Here is a 24,151-nt window from a genome sequence, read left to right on the forward strand (position 1 = left end):
TGAATATTAACACAGTCTCAAAATCTGATTAATCTCTTATTTTGAAATTATTTTAATTTTGACATAAGATATACCTCTATATTTTGATATATGATCTTTTTGAGTCGCTGTAATTAAAGGCTCAAAGTCCTATATGACCAAAGTTTATAAAATTCCTCACATCAGAGCGACAGCTTACCTCGGACAAAATAAATGTTGTCACGAAATGTAAATGATTGAATGATAAAAATGGATCAAGTTTCTATGCAATCTGATCTCCACCATCAGCGGTTTTTTATCTCAACTGCTTTTGGTGACTACTATAACATTCCCGGGCCCACATCGGCATGTGTCCCTTTAAATCATTCTGTCATTCATTCATTATATAAGTGTAAGGACCATGCTCATACATTTCAAATTCACAATCCGTTACTCTCAATTCTGTTGCCCATTCCCTAGTTTAGCAACAAAAGTTGTAAATTTGCCACTCCTTCCTCTCAAAAAGGGTTTGCTTTCGGTGTCTCTTACCTTGAAAATGTCTGCTGCTGTGTCTTCCACAACTTCTCGTTTTGTGGAAGAGCTCAAAAACAAACCAACCGACAACGACAACAGCAGCAACGTTGTTGGTGGCGAACCAGAGCAGCCCCCGTACAGTGATAGTGCCAACTCTGATGTTGCAGAAGAGACTGAGCCAGAGGAAGATGATGATGATTCCAAGTTGGAATCTGACAGAGAACTGGATATTGGTCCCCAAATCACCCTCAAGGAACAGCTTGAGAAAGATAAAGTGAGAGCGTCTTTTCCCTTTTGTTTTTGAATGTTCCTTCACACCCTTTGGTTTTGCAGCTGTCTTTTTGATGAAAGATTTTTCTTTTGTGTTCAAAGGATGACGAGAGTTTGAGAAAATGGAAGGAGCAACTTCTGGGCAGTGTTGATATGTCTTTCGTTGGAGGTGGTGCTTCGTTTTTCTCTTTAACCCTTCAAGTTCTCTCTCTCTTTCAAATTCTTCTAGACCAATTCCATCTTTATTATTTCACCAATACAACCCTTACAGTGATTAATGTTTGGTTGGAATGCAGCAACTAAAGACCCTGATGTGAAGATTTTGAGCCTCACTATTACAAGCCCAGACAGGCCTGATCTCGTCCTGCCAATTCCATTTACAAATGATCCTAAGAAAAGCCTCTTCATCCTCAAGGAAGGAAGCAAGTGCGCCATGAAATTCACCTTCTCTGTCTCCAACAACATCGTTTCTGGTCTCAAATACACGAATGTTATTTGGAAAACTGGCGTTAGAGGTCTGAGACAGTGCTTCTGGTGTTTAACTTATTTTCTTGGGGTGGAATTGAATAATGTTGACAGTATTTTTCATTTCTTGTAACAGTGGCCAGCAGAAAAAAGATGTTGGGAACTTTTAGTCCCCAGAAGGAACCGTATACGTATGCATTGGAAGAAGAAAGCACCCCTTGTGGCATGTTCGTCAGGGGAACCTATGCAGCAAGAACCAAGGTAACACATTCGACCAAACTTAGAAGGTTGATTATATTTATTTTTCAATCTTTGAGTGGAATACTACTGTATAACAAATAGTATGAACTCACTGACTAAATTTTCTTGCTTCAGTTTGTAGATGACGATCAAAAATGCTACTTGGACGTCAATTACTACTTCGAAATTCAGAAGAATTGGATAAAACCTGAATGAGATTTGACCTTGAGCAACTTGGAAAATTATCTTTCCTTTGGCCTTTTGTCTGTCTCTTTGGAACATATTGGAATCCAACTTGTTTTAGTTGTTAATCAAATGCAATTGGCACAATTGTAAACGTGCGTGCCGAATGCTTATGTTATCACTTCCATCCTTTTCCTTTTTCTAATGCCAAGATGTGACAAATAAAATCACTCTTAATTTTTACTGTTAAAATTGCACTCATTGACTTAAGATTCCCCAATAGACTTAATTTATTGGAATGTGAATGAAGGTTGAAGAGATAAACAAAATAAAATTGAATTACTATCTCGTATAAATCTACATGATAAGACGATTTATAAATGATTGCAAATTTCTCTTTAGGCTTAAAAATTACATTTTTCAAGAGTATTCTCAACTACTGCTGCATGTGCTTTCTTATGCAAATGGCCTAAAGGTCCGTAAGTTCTATTGGGGGGCCAAAAGCTTTTCTCATCATATGAATGCCCACATACATGTCTCAAGCACTTACTTTACTAAAAAAGGAAAAATAAAGGAAAAAGCAGAACTACTGCTGAAACTAAAAATGGGCCCCTAACCCGCCGATGATGATGGACCAAAATTTGAATGCGTGAACACTTTCCTTTATACCATTTTGTGAGTGATTGGAGATTGAACTAATTTTATGATCTCATACCAATTATGATTTATGTAATCAATAATTGCTTATAGCATAGGCTTTGTTAACTTGTTACTGTTAGTTTGTTGTGTTGGCTGAGTTGTTCTTTCAATTGTCATCAAACATCCTACTTCTGTTTGTGTTGAATCAAATCGATGCCAACTCATTTTGAATCAGTGCGTAATGATGGTGGTTACGAGTTAAAGAAATTCAGAATGCTATATTGCTAGCTATGATTGCACACATGGGGTGGGTCACGGGAAACCATTTCCTTGCAGTTTTAACATGTTCTCACACTGCTCATTACTATGCTCACTAAATTCCTCAGTATCATGCTTTTCCAGAAAAATTAATGTATCAAATCATCTAAGTGTTGGATAGGATGTATCTGTATTATAATTACAAGAACATTCTATTCTGATGTTGATTACAGTTAAATGCATAATTTGACCATTATGAACAGTAAGTTTAAGGCTAGCTATCTTATATTTTCTGACAAATCATGAACACTTTTAACTGTAACAAAAGAAAGCTGTAAAATTATATGCATACATTCAGAAGTAAGTAATTCAAAGGCATCTTCATTATATTTTTGTTTCTTTGAAAAAGCAAGAATGTAGATAGCTTTTAGCTTAATTTAAAATGCATACAATGTTATTATACCAACACTTTTAAGTAGCTTTTTCCAAAATATGCAGATGCTACTCTGTAGTGTGCAGTGTGCTATCATTACATGCATGCCCTGTAGTTGATGATTCCTTCAGCAGAAAAGAATTATGTGGAACTGGAATGTTGTTAATTCACTGATAATCTTTTTGTGATTGTTGTGATAATGTGTTGTCGGGTATGGAATAATTTGAGCAAAGGTGAAGGACATTATTTAACCTTACTTTCTTTCAAAGTAAAGTTGCTCAGTAATTACTGACATTAATCATTGCATGAATCACAAGCACAAGCCATGCAGGAATGGCACTTGAATAGTTTTCAACATTACTTAACTAACAAGTTAAAACACTGGTTTAGGGTTCAAGCATATATAAAAAAGTACACATTAACTAACGAAATTGTAAAACTTTTAAGGAAATTTCGGTTAGATCACATAAACATCAAATAAAACACAAAGACTTAAAATATTTCTAACTTTTCATATTAAGGAATAAAAAGTATTCAGTTACTGAAAACAATGAACATGTATACTAAACGTTATTCAAATTAATAATGATAACCAAATACTAAACAATTAAATTAATTGGTCAGTGAACTTACATCTAAACAAATTGAATTGAATTAAATAAGCTTTATTTTCTATTTTAAATAAATGAAGCAGTTTGACTCAGCAATAGTCTATATATTGAGTAGAATCGATTGTTTTATGGTTAGTAAAAAAACTTACATAATTGTTTGAGTTTGACTACAAAGCAAACCAAAGATCATAGGAAGTTGGTTTGACATAAATTGCACGGCGCAACCCAACAACATAATGAAGTCAATTATGGGTTCGTTCTAGTTGAACTAAACAAATTAAAATGAAAGTTTTGTTCCGTATATTCGTGCACGTTCGATTTGGTTTTGTCCACGTAAAACTGGAACAGAACCACCATTTCATGTTGCAATAAATTGGACCATGAAATTCTATGATGGGCCATCATCATGATATACCTGGATTCATTTGCAACGAATTGGAGTAGTTGGGGTTCCCTTACTTTTGTTTTTTTCCTTCAAATTTTTCACAAGTTGGTAGAACGTCGATTAAATTGTAAATTAAGACCCCAAACCAAGCCAATGCATATAGCCACATTTTAATTTTGTATTGGCCAAAGTTAAACACCTCTCATTTTTGTATACTGCACTGTACAAAGTGATTAGAAAGCATATGCCTATGTACATGTGAGCTATATAAGTTCACAAAAAAATTAAGCAACAAATGAATCTACCGATGTTTCTCTACTCTCTACGCATATCCATAAAAGAGAACTAACTTGGAATGAATAACTAGTAGTCTAACAGTGCAAACTTGACCTGCAATCCAATCTTACCACCCTCAGTCACAAGCTTAGCAGCTGTTACCAACCAATGTCCAGGAGCATCACGTGGACCTCTCAGAACCTCGCTTGTATCCACGTATTTAAGCAGTTTTCCAGAACGAACAGGCACAGGTGGACCATCTGGATAAACACCAGAGTCAAGTGAAGTGGGAGCCTGCTTCTGAGGAGAAGTAGTCACACTTTGCTGTGTGAATGAAAATGTCGTGCTTAAATTTGTGAGGAAAGATGATTTTCTTGAAGCCTCAGGTGCACCACCCCAATCTGACTTCCTGATACTGCAATTGGCTATGTGGGTATATTGGAGGCGCAAGTGAAGCACATTTTTTGGCCAATTCCCTTTGCTAATGAGCTGTGCACCGGCCACAATGTAAACACCCCCACCCCCACCTGATTCTTGCAACCAGTTAGGGTCATGTTTAACCACTGCTGTGCAAACGTTTGCAAATCCCTTCCACCTTATTGGTTCCAGAAAGGTGTCACAGTATTCATTATCATCAGATCCTCGCCACAAAGATGCGCCTGAAGAGTGGATCATTGTCTTTGGGAGGCTTGAAAGATGGTGTACATGTATTGCAAGTCTATTACATTTTCTTCCTTCTAAGTACAAACGGAGGCCTACCACAGGCTTTTCTTCACTCACTACCTGATATTGTTTCGCATAGAATAAAATGTCATGATTAACAAACAATCAATGAACACATAATTGATGTCAATTATAAGCACAACTTTGCTCAAATAGGAGGAAGGGTTAGGCTAAGAGAAGCACCTGTGTAGAACTGACATGAAGCTTGGGAGACATGAAACCAAATTGCAGGGAAGGGGAAGTACTCTTTTTCCTTTGATGCCTCAGAGGTAGCTCATAAAACATGGGTGCCCATTGCCTTGGAATTTGAAACTCCAAAAAGCATTGTAAATCTTCGGGAAGGGGCTTATCTGTAAAGCGCAAATGAATCAATAAGTGTCGTGTTCCTTAAAGGTAAGAAAATCCTAGATGACTATGTGCAAGAAATTATGGCTTTGAAACTCATGTACTTTTGTAAAGGGTGCCAAGGATAATGTTAAGTCCAAAACAGTTAAATTGTGTTAGTGGTTATCTTCCTAACGGTTAATCATTGAAACAGTATAAAGTGGATACGTATAAAAGTAGTACATCATAGAATTATCAGTCAATCTGAGAAGAAGAACGTACAGCGTAAATACAAATTGATTGCATGAGTAAGATAGCCACTTCCAGGAATTCCTGTGAGAAGTGAGGAAATAGGCACAAACTTGAAGAGGATAGCTTCAGGATTAGAAGCCACTGTCTGGAGCCAATTTGAGTGACCATGCTTGAACACATCTCCTCCTCTTTTTGAACAGATGATAGTGAGGCCCTGTTCCAACATAAAATTAAGACATTAACAACTTCCAAATTTTAATTCTTATTCATTTTAAATTTCAAATGGAAAATATTTCTCTTTTTGTGACTTACATCCTTGCTTGAAGTTTCTGAAATGCTGGTGAACTGCGTTGTATTTGATTGCATCACTTGATTGAAGACCTCAGGAACCTAACGAATAAGAGAGGCTGCATCAACAGATAAGTAACAAATTTGTAAAAAGTATAGAAAATAAAGTGCCATATATCATTACTTTTTGTTTGGCTTCTGCGGAGGTGTTAGTCTGTTGTTGAGAAGGGCTTCTTAAATCTTGAAACAAAAAATCTCCTAGGTTCTCTAAATTTCTTCTTAGATCACCAGATGAAACCTTTGAAGAATGCTTTTGTTTGACACATATTACATCTTGACCTCCAACAGCCATACCTGTTATTATGTGTGTTCCATATGTTTGAATGAACCTGCCTTAACAAAATTGATTAGCAACATTACTTAATAACCATGAGACTTTTGTTTTATCTTTCTATGGTGAATTGTTGTTGTGGCTTTGTGCTTACGTGGTTAATGAAGCTGGGTCCCACTGAGCTGGAACAGACTTTTTCACTTCCTCTTGCAGTGTGAGGTGTGAAGCAGTAAGGTGCAGATAGAACAGGGAAATGAAATAACCATCAAAAGCAAGATACTTGACGTTATGAGCATCACGATACCAATCACCAGTCAGATCAAAAAGAGCATTAAAATAGCCAGAAGGAATTTTTCCCTGTATTGCCGACTTTTGATTTAGAAGCTCAGACATCTGCTAGTAAAAAAAGAGTAAGGTAACAATGCTTAAATTCCTTATCCAAAAAAACTGTAACAAATTGAATCAATTAATTCAAAGTGATATCTTACAGACTCAAGCAAGTTTTTTTCCTACTGTATGATAGTTGCGCCTATAAAGGAAAATAAAAGAACTTTAACTTCTAACATACTTTAGTCCTATGTCGTCGAACAAGTAAAAAGGAAGAAATAGTTTCATTGTTATTATTATAACTAAATAGGAGCTAAGTCATTCTCAAAATACCGGTCCCAAAATATCATCCTTACAAATAGACGTATAAGTCAAATTCAACTATTATTTAAATGAGCTAAGTTTACAATTAAAAGTTATACAGCTCATAAATATTATATATATATATATATATATATATATATATATATCATAAATATTTTATTGAAATGTTAATTTTCTTATTTTAAAACTCGAGTTTTATTAGTTAATGTTGAATTGTATTGATGTAAAACACTAGTTTTTTCTGCAAAAGAATATTGTCTGATAAAAAAAATGCGTATTTTTATTAATTGATTAGTGTTAAAAAATCAATTAAATTATAAAAAAAGATGAACAATTTAAACTCGAGCTTTAAGTCTTTAATTCAGCTGAAATGAATAAAACGAGTTAAGTTTAAATCATCAAATTTTTCACCAAACAAGATGAATCTAAACTTCAAGAGTTTCACTTGTTTGGACTTACGCATTCTTACAGTTTTCTATATGTATACAAAATACAAGATATTAATAAGAGGATTTTAATTTTAAACTAAAACTACTCCATTATAATAATATAAAGTTTAAAAAGGCTAAATTCCACTTTCATCTCTAGATATACTCAAATTACAATAACTTTTTTTTTTTGAAAGATCGGATTCTACATGTTGCAATTTACTTCATTTTAACATAAACGATTGAAGTTTTTTTTGCTATGATTATATAAAAAAAAGTTCGCGTAATTAAGAATTCAAAATGAATTGAAAATTTCACATTAATTATATATATATATATATATATATATATATAAACTTATAAATTTATTTTTTAAAATTTAATATTTTAATCTCTTACATGAATTTGTTCGGAATACTAATTTATAGTGTATTAATATCTTTCTTAAAAAAATCCTAACCATAAGATTTAAAAAAAAAAAAAAAAAGTCCTTGATTTTGAGCTCCACCATACTATTGATTTTGCTGTAGTAAATAAAGTTACTAATGTCTTGTATTTTGTATACATATATCTGTATTTAATGTAGATTCAGGCCTTTTATTAACTAATGAAACTTTACATTTTCCTTTTAAATTATTATTTTAATTGAGTTTAATTTATATACACGAGAGTGGTTTTTTAACAAGGTCATCCAATAGCAACTTATCTTACATTTATAACATACAAATGATAAACATTCTTTTATACATTCTATTTTTATTTGTATGACAATTATCATAATTTTTTTCTAATAATCTTAATGTTTATTTTGTTTGAATTGACTTTCCTACTCTAATTTTTCAATAATTGCATTCTCTAAATAACAAGCATCCTCTAACATATAACACAAATGACTAACTATTTATTATTTAATGTTCATTTGTTCTTATTTAATTTTTAAAAGTGACAGAAAGATGTCTCTTTTTACTATAATAACTTGTTATTAAATTTAAATATATATATATTCTGGATTGTTGAATAGTCTACAAGGATATACTCTAGCAACTGGTCAATTAGTTCATTATTTTCTAAGCTATTGAAATAGTAAACATAAGTAACATTTTTAAAACTCCACAGAACAAAAATACACTAAACATGTTTGTGAAAAAGTCACATGTGCATCGTCACTGGCACAGTTTTTGAAACATGACACACATACGAATTCAACCAGATAAGTTTTGCAGAATTTCACAAATAGATTGAAATTCACGCAGTGTACTAGAACATACCATTCAGGTAAGAAAAAAGTCCTAAACTCATATGCGACATAAAATTCAAATCTTGTTTGCATTTCAGAATTTGTAAACAGAACATTCAAAAGCTTTTTTTATTGTATGAAGAAGTCACGACGGAGCGTGCATCAATCTCTAAATATATGTTCGTAGCATATTCTCATTAAGAAATCACTGCCATAGATAACTACCATCTGCCACATCTCAAACAATTTCTCCACTCAGCAATTTCACAAACAATTTCTCTACTCAGCAATTTCATATTCTTATACACCAGACGAGACTTGTGAGTTAAACTCTCCTAACAAAATACTACCTTCTAATTCATAAGAAAATCATGAAAATCGATTATATATTATGGATGCACACTATATACTTCAATTGATTTCAACAAACATAATTGAAAATGTGAACAAGAATTATGGAGAGAACCTGATTGAATTGAAGAACATCAGATGTGAAACGAAGGCGATCCCCCTTGTCACAGCGAATATCCTCGGAAACATCGGGAATGGTAGCAGCAGTACCAGGAACAGTAATGTCCCTCCTTTTCTCTTCATCAACAACCACCAATCTTCTACTTCCTTTTCCCTTGGCAAACTTCAAACGGAAATCACACGTGAAATCAAACCCTTTTCCCAGACACTCTATCGGATTCGAAAACACACTCTCCATGCTCATCAAACATGCACTCCTGAGGAAGATATCATATAATATTAAGAATAAGGTTTATCATAGGCAGGTACAAGTACTCAATGACCTGGGTCGTCCTTCCCCCTACGTGACTGCTATACGGTAGGGGCGGTTTGACCTTGGACCATTATGCTTTTTCTCCTGTAACACATTAAAATAACAACCAAACTCAATTAATATTTTAACATTAGCTTATCTAATTATAAAAAAGCATTATAATTTATGTGTTAATCTAATCGTATAAGATATCGCAACAATACCAGAAATTGGCAAAATGCGTATGTTGTTAGAATCAAACAATCCTTCTATTTTTGCCAAACACGGTTAACCAATATATTTTTTATTTATTAAACATAATGTTGAATTATGACATACTTAATTAGTAACTTATTTTTTAATCATGGTCAAAGATTCATTATCTTCCCAAGTCTGACTTTAAAAAGTATCATTACAATAACAAAGTACGTTATTGATTTTTTTTAATCAATGATACTGGATATATGCAGAATTAATTCATAATATTAATTAATTAGATATTCATTTATAATTTTTAACATAGTTATTATATAATTAATAATTTTCATGTAAGTTAAAGGCCGTTATTTATATAATCTTCAATAGATAACAATATCCACAGCTCTTTCCTTTCTAAAATAAAAAGAAATTGGTTTAAAGTTTTGAGTCTCCTAAGTTTAATCAGAATTAAACCCTTATCAATTATGTTTATTAAGTTTTTTCATTTTCTTAGATAACTATTGTTGTTTTCAGAACCTCTTGTATGAGATATCATTATTAACATCGATTACTACATTTAAAACATCATTCATTTTAAAATTTAAAATTTAAAATTCTATTACAATTTTATCTTTAAAAAATAACTTAATAGTTAATAAAAAAAATATATATTTAAATTGTCCTTAACTATAATACTATAATAGTTATTGTTGTTAAAATATATTAAAATATTGTGTCTATTATAGTAGAAAAAGCAGAGATACTTCAGCTCCTTTTACAGAATGAATAATTTAGTAAAATAGAATTTGAATATTGTGTGGAACACTTTCAAAGATTTAGCATTTTCAAACAAAATAAAAGCATATTAACAGATGCCTTTGAATTTTAGTTTTATTAATAGTCTTTGAAAATCAAAACTGTGCGATTAAAAAAAAGGTTTATTAAATGCATTGACCAAGTAAAAGCAGATAATATTTAAATAGAATTATTAATCCATATAATATAAAGTAAATATAAGTATTTTTGATTAAAAGTTAAAAAAGTCATTGGTTTTGGTAATTAAAGAAACAATTAATTGGAAAGTGAGAACGGAATAAAAGAAGAAGAAGAGTCAACTTTAACTTAGTCGTTGGTCTTCGGTCTTGAATCAGCCATGCTTTGAGCACGAGATCATCTTTCTCCCTTCTTCCATTACGTCATATTCATCAATTTACGATAACATTACATTCTAACACAAATAATATCAAGATTATGTATTAATTATTAAGTTCAAATTCTAATAAAATTTATTACATTCTAACACAGATAATACGATGACTATGTATTAATAGTTAAGTTTAAATTCTAATAAAATTTATTAGAGATAAAATAAGTTTATACTATATAAAAAATTGTGAATTTCAATTTATAAACTAGTTTTTTTTTTAAATTAAGTTAAATTTTAAATTTATTTTTAAAAATGATATCAAAATTATTCAAAATATATATTAACCAAATTTGTTATTTTTTGATAACGTTACTATCAAAATTATTATTAATCAAAATCATTATTAATGTTTAAACTTCGACATTTATATATCATAAAGTGATAATGTGTTGTAAATTTTGTATCAATTAGAAATAAAGTGAATTTATAATATACAAATTAGATTAAACTTCATTTTATAAATTGATTTTTTTATAATTAAGTTAGACTTAAAATCGTTTTAAAAATTCTCTTTAATAATATTTATATTTGATAGTTTAATTCTTAAATTGATATATTTTATTTGAGAATTTCAATTATCATGTAATTTTTATTTTATTTTAGAAACTATCGTTTAAGAGAAAATAGTGAAACACCACCATACAAATTTCTTTTCAATTCTTTTTTCTTATTTAAAAATAGAGAAAGTTAGTCTCTATTTTCTTTTTAAATCAGTGATTTTAGTTAAACAATCAAAATTAAAACACTATAGCAGTTAATGTATTAATATTGACTATTGTATTGCATTGCAGAATTAAGTAAATCATATTAAGAAATTTCTTTTTTGTCTTTTAAGATACTTATAATTGACTTCAACATATCGTTTATAGGTGGAAAAATAAAACATAATGGTCAAAAGAAAACTGTTGACAATGATATTTTCACTATTAATATGTTAGATTAGAAAGTTGAACTAAAATTACTAATTTTAAAATATTAAAAATTAAACAACAGGGAAGCATCAAGCAGTGAATGACGGAAAAAGGAAAATGACAAAAAAATAAAAATAGTGTTTCTGTGTTTCCATAGATAACGATCTTTGTAAAGAAAATTAGTAATTAATTAATCCTGCTTATGATGCTTAATTCATATCTATTATTTTATGAGTGTGTTTCAGTGAAAGTATGAAAAAGAAATTGTTTATCATATGAATCTCTGTTCCTAACTTTCACCACACGAAACTCTCTTTTGAAGAAGAAAAAAAACTTATTAAAGTAGCTTGAGCTAATATTGACTAGACTGAAATTAGGTTAACTACTTTATTGGTAATTTCTTGTCTTCTTGAATGACTCAGTTCACATAAACAAATAAAGTAAAGAATAGAAAAATTAGAGAATGTAACTCCAGTAATTTACGTACTGTTTTTTTAATCCGTCATTTAAAATTATAAATACTATTAAAAATTAATTATTTTTCTTATGTTTATATGTTTATATATATATATATATATATATATATATATATATATATATATATTAAATTGAAATGTAAAATAAGTAATACTACATAGCAGCTTCGTATGTAGTTTGGTGACATGATCAGCAAAAGCGAGTCATGTACTCTTGAGCTTTGAATTTTGACTTATACTTGGATTCGCTAAGAAATTGATGATACTTAATTTGATGATGAAAGTTTTTTTTTATAAATAAGTAAATTTGAACTTTTTCGTTGAAGTAGATTTTCAAGTAAGAAAAGTTCTTTTAATATCTATTGAAGTTGGAATTAGTTTTAGATGCTTGTTTAGTTATAAGGTTGTACATGTATAAATTTTGAATTAATATAAAATTTTGGTTAAGGTTTTAATATGGTCTCTTTAATTGGAGTATAATCTCTATTTAATTGTGAAATTTGAACACTTTAAAATATTTTGCAAGTTTGATATGTGGTGATTTTAAGTTAGTTGAAGTAGAATATTTGATTTGATTTATAGAGTTTTTTTTTAGTGTTTATAATTGTTTAGATTTATGAAGATGATGGTTGATTATTGTAATAGTGGAGATTGATGAATATTTGGATTTCATTAAATACTCGAAACTTAGTATAATGGTTTTTAATTTGGATGATTCTTGATTTTGTTTAAGAAAATATCTTTTAACAATTCTTTTTGATATTTTTTTATAATTGTTTATATGGTAATTCGTTTCAAATATATACATAGTCTATTATAAAAAATTATTAGTATTTTGTACAGTTCATTAGAGTATTTTAAATTGTTATAAAATATAAAAGAATTTAAGTTTTAAAGAACAATATGTTTTGTATAAATGTGTGAAGTGACTAGAGAGTATTGAAGAATGACATGATTAGAGTATCTTTTGACTGCTCACTTTTTTATTCATTATTTGGTATTGTTTTATAGTGTTTTTAGCTTTTTCTCATTGGCTTATTTGGTCTTAAAGACTTATCTCGGAAACAGAAAATTAAAGTAATTTTTTAGTGATTATAAAGAAACGAAAAATAGATTGTATATATATATAGTCATTGCTGGTCACCTTCCAATGAAACTCTCATGGGTCACTCAAACGAATAACTTTAGTTTTTCCATAAGCATCATAGCAATTAGAACTTTCGTGGATTTTTTTTTTCTTTTCAAAGCTCTATGATAATTAATATTAATTCAGGTTAATTATTGACTTGGTCCAAATATTGGATCAAACCATTTTGGACTAAATAGTTTCATATATTTTTATTATAATAAGTTAATAAGTAACATTTCTATGGTATTCATAGATATTTTTTGATCATAAATCCTAAATAATGTTATCTACATAAATATTATAAACAATATGTCATTTAAAAAAATATTTAAAATTGTGTTATTTTAAACAAAAATTTCAAAAAAATGTCAAATGAAAAAACAACCAAACTATTGTTTTAGTTTGAAGAAATATAAACACAACAAAATGGATAAACTTAGTTAAATTCCGGTTGAAAAGCTATGTGGAATTATCTCAGTGGAAAAACACCGTAGTTTTTTTGTAAGTACAGCTGCACTATGAAAATGAGGAAACTAATTTGCGAGGGAGAAAAAGTAGAATAAAAGCAATAAAGAAGAAATAACTAATTTAAATACATTTGGAGTAATTCGTCATTTTGTTCACTTGAGAAATGTTAAGTTATAATTTTTTGTTCGTGATGGGATCTTTTATAAATCATAAGTTTTGGTAAATCTGCTCACTATATTATTATTGTATTTGTTATAGTTGACATAGTAAAATGTTAATAAATTTATGAATTAAATATTGTTTTCAGTATTTAAAATTAAACATGAAATTAAAATTTATCTACTATGTCGATACATATTAGTTTTTAAACTTTTAAAAATAAATATATATAATTTTTATTTTAATAATATTAAAAAAGTTAATTTACTAAATGGTATTTCAAACTAATATTTAAATTAAAACATATAAAAATTTTGTTTGAAATATAAAAAAATTTGGTTGTTTTCGTAGCCAAGTTGGTGAGTCCCATGTTTTTTTATCAAGAGTTTGTACTCGTGCGATCTTACGCATCGCCTAGTGCTAATTACTTAAAATAGTAAAATAAATAAAAAGTCGTATGAGTACTCGTGTGATTGTACTCTTTCTGTATACTTGTCGAAGAATGACAACTTGACAAATATGCACAAGTTCTAATAATGTCTAAATTATAATTTACTCCTCGTGCAATAATTTTAACCCAAACCAAAATCTAAAACCTTTGCTCTCATGTCATCTCCCAAAAGTATGTTTGAGGATTTTATGTCTCTATGAATGAAGTTTTGTTGAGCTAGGTGGTGCAAATGTTCCACTCCTCATGCTAGGTCTAAAGTTATTGTTACCCTTTTGTTTCCAAGTCAAAGGAGCACTGTCATTTTAACGTCAAGAGAACAAATGTTGAGTTAATGTCCCTTGAGGCATATACTCGTACACCAAAAGCTTTTCGTCGCCTTCAATACAATGTCCTAAAAAAGTCACCAAGTGTATGTGCCTTACTTTACTCAGAACTGTAATTTTTGCTTCCAATTCATTAATTCCCTTACTTCCCATTCTATAAAAACCACATTTCATCCTCTTCACAACAATTTTAATTCCACCATCCAATTCCCTTCTGTAAACCACTCCAAATCCCCCTACCCAAAATGTTTTCTTCACTTAAATTTTTCGTTACTTGCCAAAGAATGACAACTGCACAAATCTACACAAATTATAATTTTTTCCTCGTGCAATAATTTCAATGATTTTAGCCAAACCAAAATCGGAAATCTTTGCTCTCATATCATCTCTCAAAAGTATGTTTGAGGGTTTTATGTCTCTGTGGTTCTTTTGAATAATCTTTTGAAGTTGAGATTAGTATAGTTATAAGGTTGTACATGTGTAAATTTTGAATTAATATAACATTTTGGTTAAGATTTTAATTGTCTCTTTAATTAGAGTATAATCTCTACTTAATTGTGAAATTTGAACACTTTGAAATATTTTGGAAGTTGATGAAATTGTGATATGTGGTGATTTTAAGTTAGTTGAAGTCGAACATTGGATTTGATTTATAAAGTTTTTTGTTTGAGTATTTATAATTGTTTAAATTTATGAACATGATGGATGATTATTGTGATAGTGTTGATTGATGAATGTTTAAATTTCATTATACACTTAAAACTTAATATGATAGTTTTTAATTTTGGTGATAGTTGATTTTGTTCATACGTGATTAATTTGATTATGATGATATGAACTTGAAAGTAATGTTTTAAGTAGTTGAGGTTGATGATTTTGAACATTTCATAGGTGTAATAAAGTATTTTAAATTGTTATAAAATATAAAAGAATTTGAGTTTTAAAGAATAATATGTTTTGTATAAATTTGTGAAGTGATTAGAGTAATAATATTTTAAATTTATTATAATAAGTTAATAAGTAATATTTCTATGGTAACTCACATATATTCTTTCTTTATTTTTTTGCAAAAATTAATTTTTCACAATGATTTCAGGAAGGAAAGGAAAAAAAATAGAATCAATGAAATAGGAAAATGGGTTTCGAAGTAGCACGGTTCTTAACATATGACATGTTATTCACAATTTTAATACAATTGAAATTGAGATAAAAGAATTGTATTTATTATTTTTAAAATTTAAAGACTAACTGATGACAAAAATAAATTTTAATTTTAGATCAAAATTAAGTAACTAAAAGTATATTTAATTTTCAGTTTATTTTAAATTAGTTTAGTTGGTAACATCATTTCGAGCATGACATGAAACGTAGTATGACATGAAAGAGCCACGTGCGATGCCACGTCAAGTTTCAGAACCACGCGTGAAGCTGCATGCTTCGAACGTTGTCAAAGTGCCATGTACCAGTTCCTTCATCATATCTATATAACTAACTAAAACCATAGCTAAAAGATTCAACACATCAATCTCAAAAAATGTCGACCAACGACGACCACCCACAAGTTCTTGACGGCGAGCCAACTCAAACAGGCACCTACCTCCGTGACACTGCCACATCTGTTATCCAAAACTTCGACCCCATAAACAAAATCCACCAACATCTTTGCGCGTGAGCAAATCAATTCAATATTCCTTTTCTTTTCTTTCATTACATTTTTATTCTTCTGGGTACTACGTACCATCACTGTTACGTGCACATTTCAGACTTTCTATTTTGCTTATGAACTGACGTGACTTAACTGCATTCTGTCTCCTCAACAATACCTGATGAGACATTGTCATGTCATGACAGAACAGCAGGTGAAGAAACAAAGGTGCTTAATACGGTGTTATGTTATGTAATGCAGGTTTCACTTTTACTCTCATGACATGACCCGACAAGTGGAGGCACACCACTATTGTGCGCACAAGAACGAGGAGATGAGGCAGTGTCTGATATACGACAGCCCCGAGAAGAAAGCGAGGCTTATAGGGCTTGAGTACATCATCTCAGAAAACCTATACTTAACACTGCCCGACGAGGAGAAGCCTCTCTGGCACTCTCACTTGTACGAGGTCAAGAGTGGTCTCCTCTTCATGCCTAAGGTTCCTGCTCCCATTCAGCGCCGAGACATGGAGACAGTCTGCAAGACTTACGGCAAAGTTTTCCATTTCTGGCAAGTGGACAAGGGTCACTCCCTCCCATTTGGGATACCTCAGCTCATGATGGCTTTCACTAGAGATGGCCAGATCTATGATCACCTAGTCAAAAGTATATGCATATGTTTGCTTACTTTGTAATTCTTGGTATAGGCCTTCGTGTGTCTTCTGATGGCTTCTATTTACGATTGTAGGTTGTGCAGAGCGGATGGGGATAGACTATGATGAAGAAAGAAAAGGAAGGGAATATATGACAGGGCCAGAACATGGAATTCATCCATTGGCCAATGGAGGGGGTAAGGGTCTTGAGACTCGCCTCAGGGAGGTCGACCTCAACGCCGATTCTACTCCGCCGTCAGCCACCAGGGTCTCTGTTGTCTGAACATCCTCTGTGTTTTCTAAACATGTTATGCTTAGATATTACAGGGACACCCTTTCTAACTCTATTATAAACATAATGTAATATGTTTTAATGTCATATCATAATAAAAATGTTTTATCTATATGTTTCCTGTGACTGATTCTCTGTTGTCTAACATGTATTAAATATGTTCGGATATTGATGATAGGTTTTTATACATATTTGTCTCTGGGTGAGCCTTCAATTGTTCATATTTGTATTCATAACGTTCTCCCTCCTTTATTCAATGGGAAATTTTCAATTTATATGTACTCTTTTTATTTCTATTCAATGTATTTATATGATAAACAGAAATGTGTTGAAGCAAATGTACAAGGAGTATTTTATCAATCAATTCTTGAACATTTTTCGAATATACGTTGAGGAAGGAGGATATATATCAGATTTATAAATACCATACTAGCGTATCTTAAATTTGTGAGATGTAACTGTACAAAATAACTGAATGTGTGAAGAAAGAGCTCAGTGGATCAGATTCAGGGGACACGCTCCAACACTCGTTGTAATGCCTTCTTGATACCTTCCTGGTCGAGAGACGTAGTCAAATGTATCTCCTGCACCTGCACCACATGAGAAAAGCATATGTCACATTTTGTATACATTATAAATATAGGTAATATATTCGAATTATGTCAGGAAAAATAAGTGAACAAAGAGACACAAAATATATTAGAATACTTTGAGCTAAATTTATTATATTTTAACAACATTTCCTTAAAAGCGTGAAAACATATAATTAGAATTGAATTCTTTATTAAAAATATTTTGTTGATTTTTCTGTTCATGGGACGGCCTAGTCATTATTTCTGTCTACTCTTCCAACTTGTTGATCAACAGATCAAGAAGTGAGTTCATCAACAATTTGGAAGAGATGGGAGAGGAAAGAAACTAGTTCTTCAATAAGTTAGAGACTGGAAGACAAGAGTAAAGGTTATGTCATCCGCTTGATGGCAAACAATCAAACAACAGAGTATTTACACGAATTTTAAAAAAATATTTTGAAAACTAAATAAAACAAATATTTTTAATAAAAATTTAATTAAAAATATTCAAATTTATGAGATGGTAACATGTACAGAGGCTTGGAGACGTAAAAATATCTATGATTTAATCCTTTGTTATGGTAAAATAGAATAATAGTTCAATTTTTCTGCATTTCTTTTAAGAAAAATAAATTCATAATTATGGGATATGGTTGTTGCAACTTAAGTTGTTAATAAGAATCTGTGTTTTACTTTTGCTTCATGTTAGATCAAACACTTACCATCAAACTAAAAGATTGTTACCATCAACCTAAAAGATTGTAGTTAATATTTCTATTTAAGAGAATAGCAGTGCAAGAATACTAGACTATAATAGTCAATATTGTACTTAACTTACCTAGTATCCTCACATGACAATTGATGCAACGCACAATACTTCATTATGTGATCAGTTGATATTTTCCTAAATTGAACACTCAGTTGACAGCAGTGGTTGTAAATTGATCAATAACAGTACCATGAATTACTTCTCATATTACCAATTGAGTCCTTCCAATATTATTAGAGAAGCTAATTCAATCATCTCGTACTTAAAGGCCAAAATTGTATGTTTCTTTGACATCTAAGCACCTGTTTTGTAGTTTTGAGGTGCATTTCACTTGCATAGTGCATAACTAGAGACAAAATTCCTACAAAATTTAGGTTACTTGGTCCTCAAGTAGGAGTAGGTGACTTGCTCCTCAATTATAAGGTCAGAGACTATTATAAATTTATTTATTCATCAAACAAAAATAGCATTAAACCTATTGCAAAATGTGTGTTGCACATTCCTTTAACGCTGTTTCATTTTAAAAAAATATGAGGTGGTATGAGGTGGCAATTGAGAAAGGAAAATACCTGTCTTCCAGCACGAGCAAGTAGAGTAAACCTTTGGTTCGTGGGAGGTGCCTAAGATTCAAAAATTGGAAGAAACGAAAACCATGACCAAAATAAACAAGTAAATAAATTGGCATCTTCCATTATTTGAGAAAGAATTTTGAATGAAAACTCACATTAGAAAGCCACAGTTGTAAGTCTTGCGAGACCACTCGTTTTTCAAACCCTTGACGGCTAATTCTTACATCATATATACTGTCGTCACACCATAGAAAAGTCATAATGCATTCATTCTAACTCGTTTTTTGAAAAGTCATCTAATTGATACTGCCATTTAAGTAAAAGTATTAACAAAATGAAGGGCACGAAACACACGATTTGGATACAAGGATGAATGTCACTTTCAAAATTAAAATATAAAATGCAGTTTTGGCGGAAAATACGTGGTAATAAGCATTTATGAACAAAATGACAAATGGCATGTTGCAAATGTTTATTTTTAATGTAATAATCCAGTCACTAATCTTTCAGTGGTTCTATGCACAAAACCTTCAAGCAGTAGTAATATAATTACTCAAAACTCGCAATAAAATTAAAAAGAGTCACATTCTTTCTTCTTTTTTCACACTCCAAAATCAAAGAGTTAATAATTTACCAAGTATTCTATTTTTAAATGTTTGAACCCTCCAAATTCCATCCTCCTACATTGGTCAAGAAAACTAGTAATAACCATTTGTCTTCTCTTTCACCCTTCCAAATTTTTTCTAGTCAAAGTTGTGCTTCACAGTGTGCGTGTATTTTCAAGAGCGTGTGGGACAAGATTTGCCCTCTTTTTCGTTCTACGCTCATGATTGTTTCTAGATGAATTTCAATTGCTGAGACTCTGATTGCCAATATTTCGAGTAGCTGAAATTTTCAAATAGTTTGCAAACATACCCATCTTCCTGTTGTAGCTCTTCAAGGATTGTTTCAAGCCCTGGAAGAGGTTCAATACTATCACCCTCACCACCGCTCAGAGAATCAAGATCAGCTGAACCATCCTGAAATATAGAAATTATTGATCAAAACATTTCCTTCCGCCTGCATATGAATGTATAGTTCATGATTATACATGTTTGATCTTATGTTAAAACCAATTGGCTTGATGCGAAGTTGTCCCACAAATGTATAAAACACATTCATTAATTGAGGCAGGCAATGTTAGATTTCTCAATACCCCACTTCATAGTTGTTTGCCACACCAGGCGAGCTTACGGTAATTATTCTAGAACTATAAACTCTGATATCGTGTAAAGCATGTTAAAGCCAATTGGATTAAGCAAAGTTGCTCAACATATATATAAGCCGCATCCCAAAAATTAAGGAGACGAGGTGAGAGTTCCCTACACTACAAACCTGAGGTATTACTTTGTCCAGAGTTTCTAGAAGTGGATCTTCTTCTAGCTGTTTAATTGATAAGGTGAGCCTTGATTTTACACTGCAAGAACTTAGATAAGTCAAAAAATGATTTCGATGAATGCAGACGAAAAGTATCAATATAGAAAAATAACAATGTTTGATCTAAAATTCATTCATGTGGTTCATCAAGTTCTTATAGTGTTAATTCATGATATGGTATACAAGCCTCTATAACTATGAGGTTCATAGTTCAATCCTTATACTCTTGGTTGTAGACAAGGCAGTGTATTCTTTACATTTTTCATTCTTCAAGTCCTAAGAGCTCAATGCTAATGCTTGAAGGGACATATTAGATATAAAACCACATGTGCATTCATCCAATGGCTTAAATTTTTTACATAGTTTGTTCACAACAAAGCAAATAGCTTCACTGCACTCAAATCCTATGATTTCGAAGCATGGATTTAGTCAACCAACAAGAATATCAATGAAGTTTTTACACAATGGTTAATTTGGTTCCTAAGTTTAAATAAAATAAAAATTTCTAAAGGTAGTTTTCTTCTTTCAAATTTATCATTTATTTTAAGTAAATTCTTGTACGTCATTATTAATATACAATTTAGTCTTTGTATGAAGAGATTACATTTAATTTTAATGGCAACATAAAAGAATTATAAATGTGAAAAATGATTATTTTTAGTTTACTAAAATTCAACAACTAACATAAAAATTGTCATATACACTTTCGAAGAACAAATTGATTACTCTGCTTATAAATTTCCTTTAAAAATCATAACCATTGGGAATCTCACCCATCAATACCGACAACTTTGGCCCTCACTTGATCACCTACTTTTAAGATATCTCTGACATCCTGAACTAGATCCCATGACACCTCTGAGATGTGTATTAGTCCAGTAAGGTGATAAAGACCTGCATCATTCTGTGATGTCACTAGTAACTTGTCCATGATAAAGTGAAAAAGAAAACTGTAGACATATGAGCTATGCACGGTAGTTACCGTCAGGGAACCGCAAATGAACAAAAGCACCATAATCCTCAACATAACCAACTTTTCCTTCAAAAATGTCACCTACATTGATCTGTTTTGAAAATTTGGACCACGCACCTTCCTTTTCAGAGAATATCAATCTTTTGTTATCCTCATCCGCTAGAATTACCTAAAATTGGAAGAAACTGCGATTATTTATAAATTTTAAACAGTCCTTCATATAAACATAGCTAATATTTTGAAGAAAAGAACTACTATAACCTAATTAAGAGTACAGCCAAATATTGTGATGGTAAACTGATGCAGGAAGCACTAAATAAATACTTCCATATGCAAACATCTAAGAATTTGTTGTTTTTCAAGGTCCAGTTAGTTCTTGAAAAGTTGAAATAGCTCAGAACTAAACATTGTATTAGATTAGCAGCAAAGAATTGCAACAGTTTTCAAGATTCAAGGGATAATGGTTTTTCTAGGCAGAAGCTTCAGGACTAAACATTGTGTTAGATTAGCAGAATAAAAAGTTATAACATATAGTACTAATTATTTAAATTATTAAATCTACCTTTGCCGATATGACTGAACCAACTAAGCCTCTTGCAATTTCTTGGATAGGTTTCTCTGGTTCTACACAAAAGAATCAATGCTACAATAAATCAGCAATTTCAACTCCACATGCTATTATCAATACGAAGCACCTAAATTTATATCCAAACAGATTATTAAATGGCTTGCTTAGACAGGAAAACATGGCCAAACACTATACAACAAGCCATAGGAAACCAGATAATTTTTATCTGTATACTATTATGGATTATGGGTACCAAAGGATGGTAAAAGGGCAGCCATGAACGTCAATGGCTGTAAGATATGATCATTAACTAGTGTTTAACAAACACGAAGATGCTGAAAGGAAAGTTTAAGCAATTTTCAATAATATAACAACTTTTATGATATTACAAGAAACCTGTTTTATTTACATATACTGAAACTACAGTTTCTAAAGTGGCCATGAGATCGTTTCCTCTGTGGGATGGGGGAGGATGAGCTCTTCAGCATAAAAACAGAGAGAGGGAGAGCAAAATGAGAGCGTTAAGGACCAATTTTTAACCCTTCAACTCCGCCTTAGATTTTGGAAAAAGGAAAAGAAGAATAATGTAAGAAACATTGACGATGAACATATAGATGGATGGATACCTTTACAAGTATGCACTGGACTCAATTCGGGGAATGGTAGAAACCCCAGAATAGAATAAAACCGAACCCGCAGGCCTCCAGAATTATAACCTTCAACCCTACCGTTATAAATGAGCCCACTATCTTTATATGCCTTTGCAGCCTTCCAATCTGATGATCTCTACTTCATTGCAGAAATCAAGTATCAGAACACAACATACATTGATAGAAATTAGCATTAATCCAAAGCTTAACCATTTAAATAGAACATGCTGCAGCAATAATCGATTGAAGTTTATATTCCCTTTAAAAAATGGCTTTTGGGTCTGACAAGATAAAAAAAGATCTTGTGTTGCATTTATATCTATAATATGCAAGAAGTAATAAATTGGTTATATGATAAAACTAAAAATGAAAATTGCGTAAATAATATGAATAAGAATGACAGACCCGAGCAAGACGAGCGTCATCCTGAGGGTCTGGAGGAGTAGGGCGTTGAAGAAGTCCACTTTCAAGATTTTGGTCAATTTGGGTGTTGCCCGAAGCAGAGATTAAGAGTTTATGAGTGTGGTAGTGATGGTGCTGCCATTGCCACGGTGTCTTCACAGTAAACTTATGGGGGAAATTGAGGAAAGGAGAAAGGTGTGATTGCGATTGTGAAGCTGAGAGGAAGGAGATGGAAGTGTAGGAAGCGAACGTTGCAGTTGCAGAGAAAATGGGCATTATTGTTTGTTGTTTTTTTCTTTGACATAAACTCAAAGAAGTTCAGGTCTCACTGAACGTGAAAGAAAGAAGATTGAATTGGTAAATGGATGGATATAATATAAGGCACAGATAGATAGATTGGAACAACCTAATCGATATGTTCCAAGTGTCGCTTCTTGCACCGCTAATCTCGTATGCTACCCCTCCTACCTCGTAAGTAGTACTAGTAACTTGTGGTCGTAATATAAACACGCAGAATTGTGTTTACTTTATGACTGACATATTCTTTAAACATAATTTTTTGTTATTAACTAAAATTTATAAAAAAGCATAATATTTGATAATTCTTAACTAAGAGTGAACAAGTATTAATAAAACCTATTTCCATTATTTTCTTTCAATTAGTTTAGACGATCTCATCTTTTATCGAATTATTTATTGATGGTTTAGTTTAATTTTTAATCTTTTATAAAAAATATTTTAAATTAATGTATGACAACATTTCTAATTTGTGGATCAACATTTAAGTTGACCAGAAGTTAGAAAATACTAGAAATGATTTCTTATAAATTTTTAATTCTATTTATAGTGCAAGTTTTACTTTTTACTTGAATGAGATCATGTAATGTTATTTCTATTTTATCATTTTTAATCCGAGTCAGCTGATTGCCAAATAATAGTACCGAAAGCATTTATCCTATTTATTAATTTTTTCAGGCATTATCTTTATAGATATTATATATTTTGGGGGAAAGAACATGGCCTTGCTAATCGAGAAATAGATACATGTAACATTATTATTTTTTGAAAATAT

The 24,151-nt window shown here is 31.1% G+C and overlaps 4 protein-coding genes across 4 annotated transcripts; 2 read left to right on the plus strand and 2 right to left on the minus strand.

The window, feature by feature from the left end:
• Positions 1 to 370: 370 nt before the first annotated feature.
• Positions 371 to 1,895, plus strand: LOC108319012 (rho GDP-dissociation inhibitor 1). Its single transcript, XM_017550009.2, has 5 exons — positions 371 to 766; positions 865 to 931; positions 1,059 to 1,277; positions 1,364 to 1,488; positions 1,603 to 1,895. The coding sequence occupies exons 1-5, from the start codon at positions 380 to 382 to the stop codon at positions 1,681 to 1,683; spliced, it is 879 nt and encodes a 292-aa protein (XP_017405498.2). The 5' UTR covers positions 371 to 379; the 3' UTR covers positions 1,684 to 1,895.
• A 2,225-nt stretch (positions 1,896 to 4,120) lies between these two features.
• LOC108319018 (MACPF domain-containing protein At1g14780) lies at positions 4,121 to 9,325 on the minus strand. Its single transcript, XM_017550014.2, has 7 exons — positions 8,953 to 9,325; positions 6,325 to 6,563; positions 6,024 to 6,228; positions 5,864 to 5,941; positions 5,582 to 5,765; positions 5,159 to 5,325; positions 4,121 to 5,035 (listed from the first exon to the last, which is right to left on the minus strand). The coding sequence occupies exons 1-7, from the start codon at positions 9,199 to 9,201 to the stop codon at positions 4,340 to 4,342; spliced, it is 1,818 nt and encodes a 605-aa protein (XP_017405503.1). The 5' UTR covers positions 9,202 to 9,325; the 3' UTR covers positions 4,121 to 4,339.
• Positions 9,326 to 16,072: 6,747 nt separating this feature from the next.
• LOC108319058 (oil body-associated protein 1A) lies at positions 16,073 to 17,274 on the plus strand. The gene is made up of 3 exons (XM_017550072.2): positions 16,073 to 16,239; positions 16,478 to 16,881; positions 16,964 to 17,274. The coding sequence occupies exons 1-3, from the start codon at positions 16,106 to 16,108 to the stop codon at positions 17,149 to 17,151; spliced, it is 726 nt and encodes a 241-aa protein (XP_017405561.1). The 5' UTR covers positions 16,073 to 16,105; the 3' UTR covers positions 17,152 to 17,274.
• Positions 17,275 to 17,488: 214 nt separating this feature from the next.
• On the minus strand, positions 17,489 to 23,432 carry LOC108319057 (uncharacterized). Its single transcript, XM_017550071.2, has 10 exons — positions 23,083 to 23,432; positions 22,654 to 22,813; positions 22,022 to 22,083; positions 21,469 to 21,628; positions 21,260 to 21,380; positions 20,445 to 20,526; positions 19,986 to 20,089; positions 19,226 to 19,304; positions 19,071 to 19,121; positions 17,489 to 17,750 (listed from the first exon to the last, which is right to left on the minus strand). The coding sequence occupies exons 1-10, from the start codon at positions 23,353 to 23,355 to the stop codon at positions 17,667 to 17,669; spliced, it is 1,176 nt and encodes a 391-aa protein (XP_017405560.1). The 5' UTR covers positions 23,356 to 23,432; the 3' UTR covers positions 17,489 to 17,666.
• Positions 23,433 to 24,151: the final 719 nt, after the last annotated feature.

This window comes from Vigna angularis, chromosome 2 (genome assembly GCF_016808095.1).
Source record: "Vigna angularis cultivar LongXiaoDou No.4 chromosome 2, ASM1680809v1, whole genome shotgun sequence".
Lineage (NCBI taxonomy): Eukaryota > Viridiplantae > Streptophyta > Magnoliopsida > Fabales > Fabaceae > Vigna > Vigna angularis.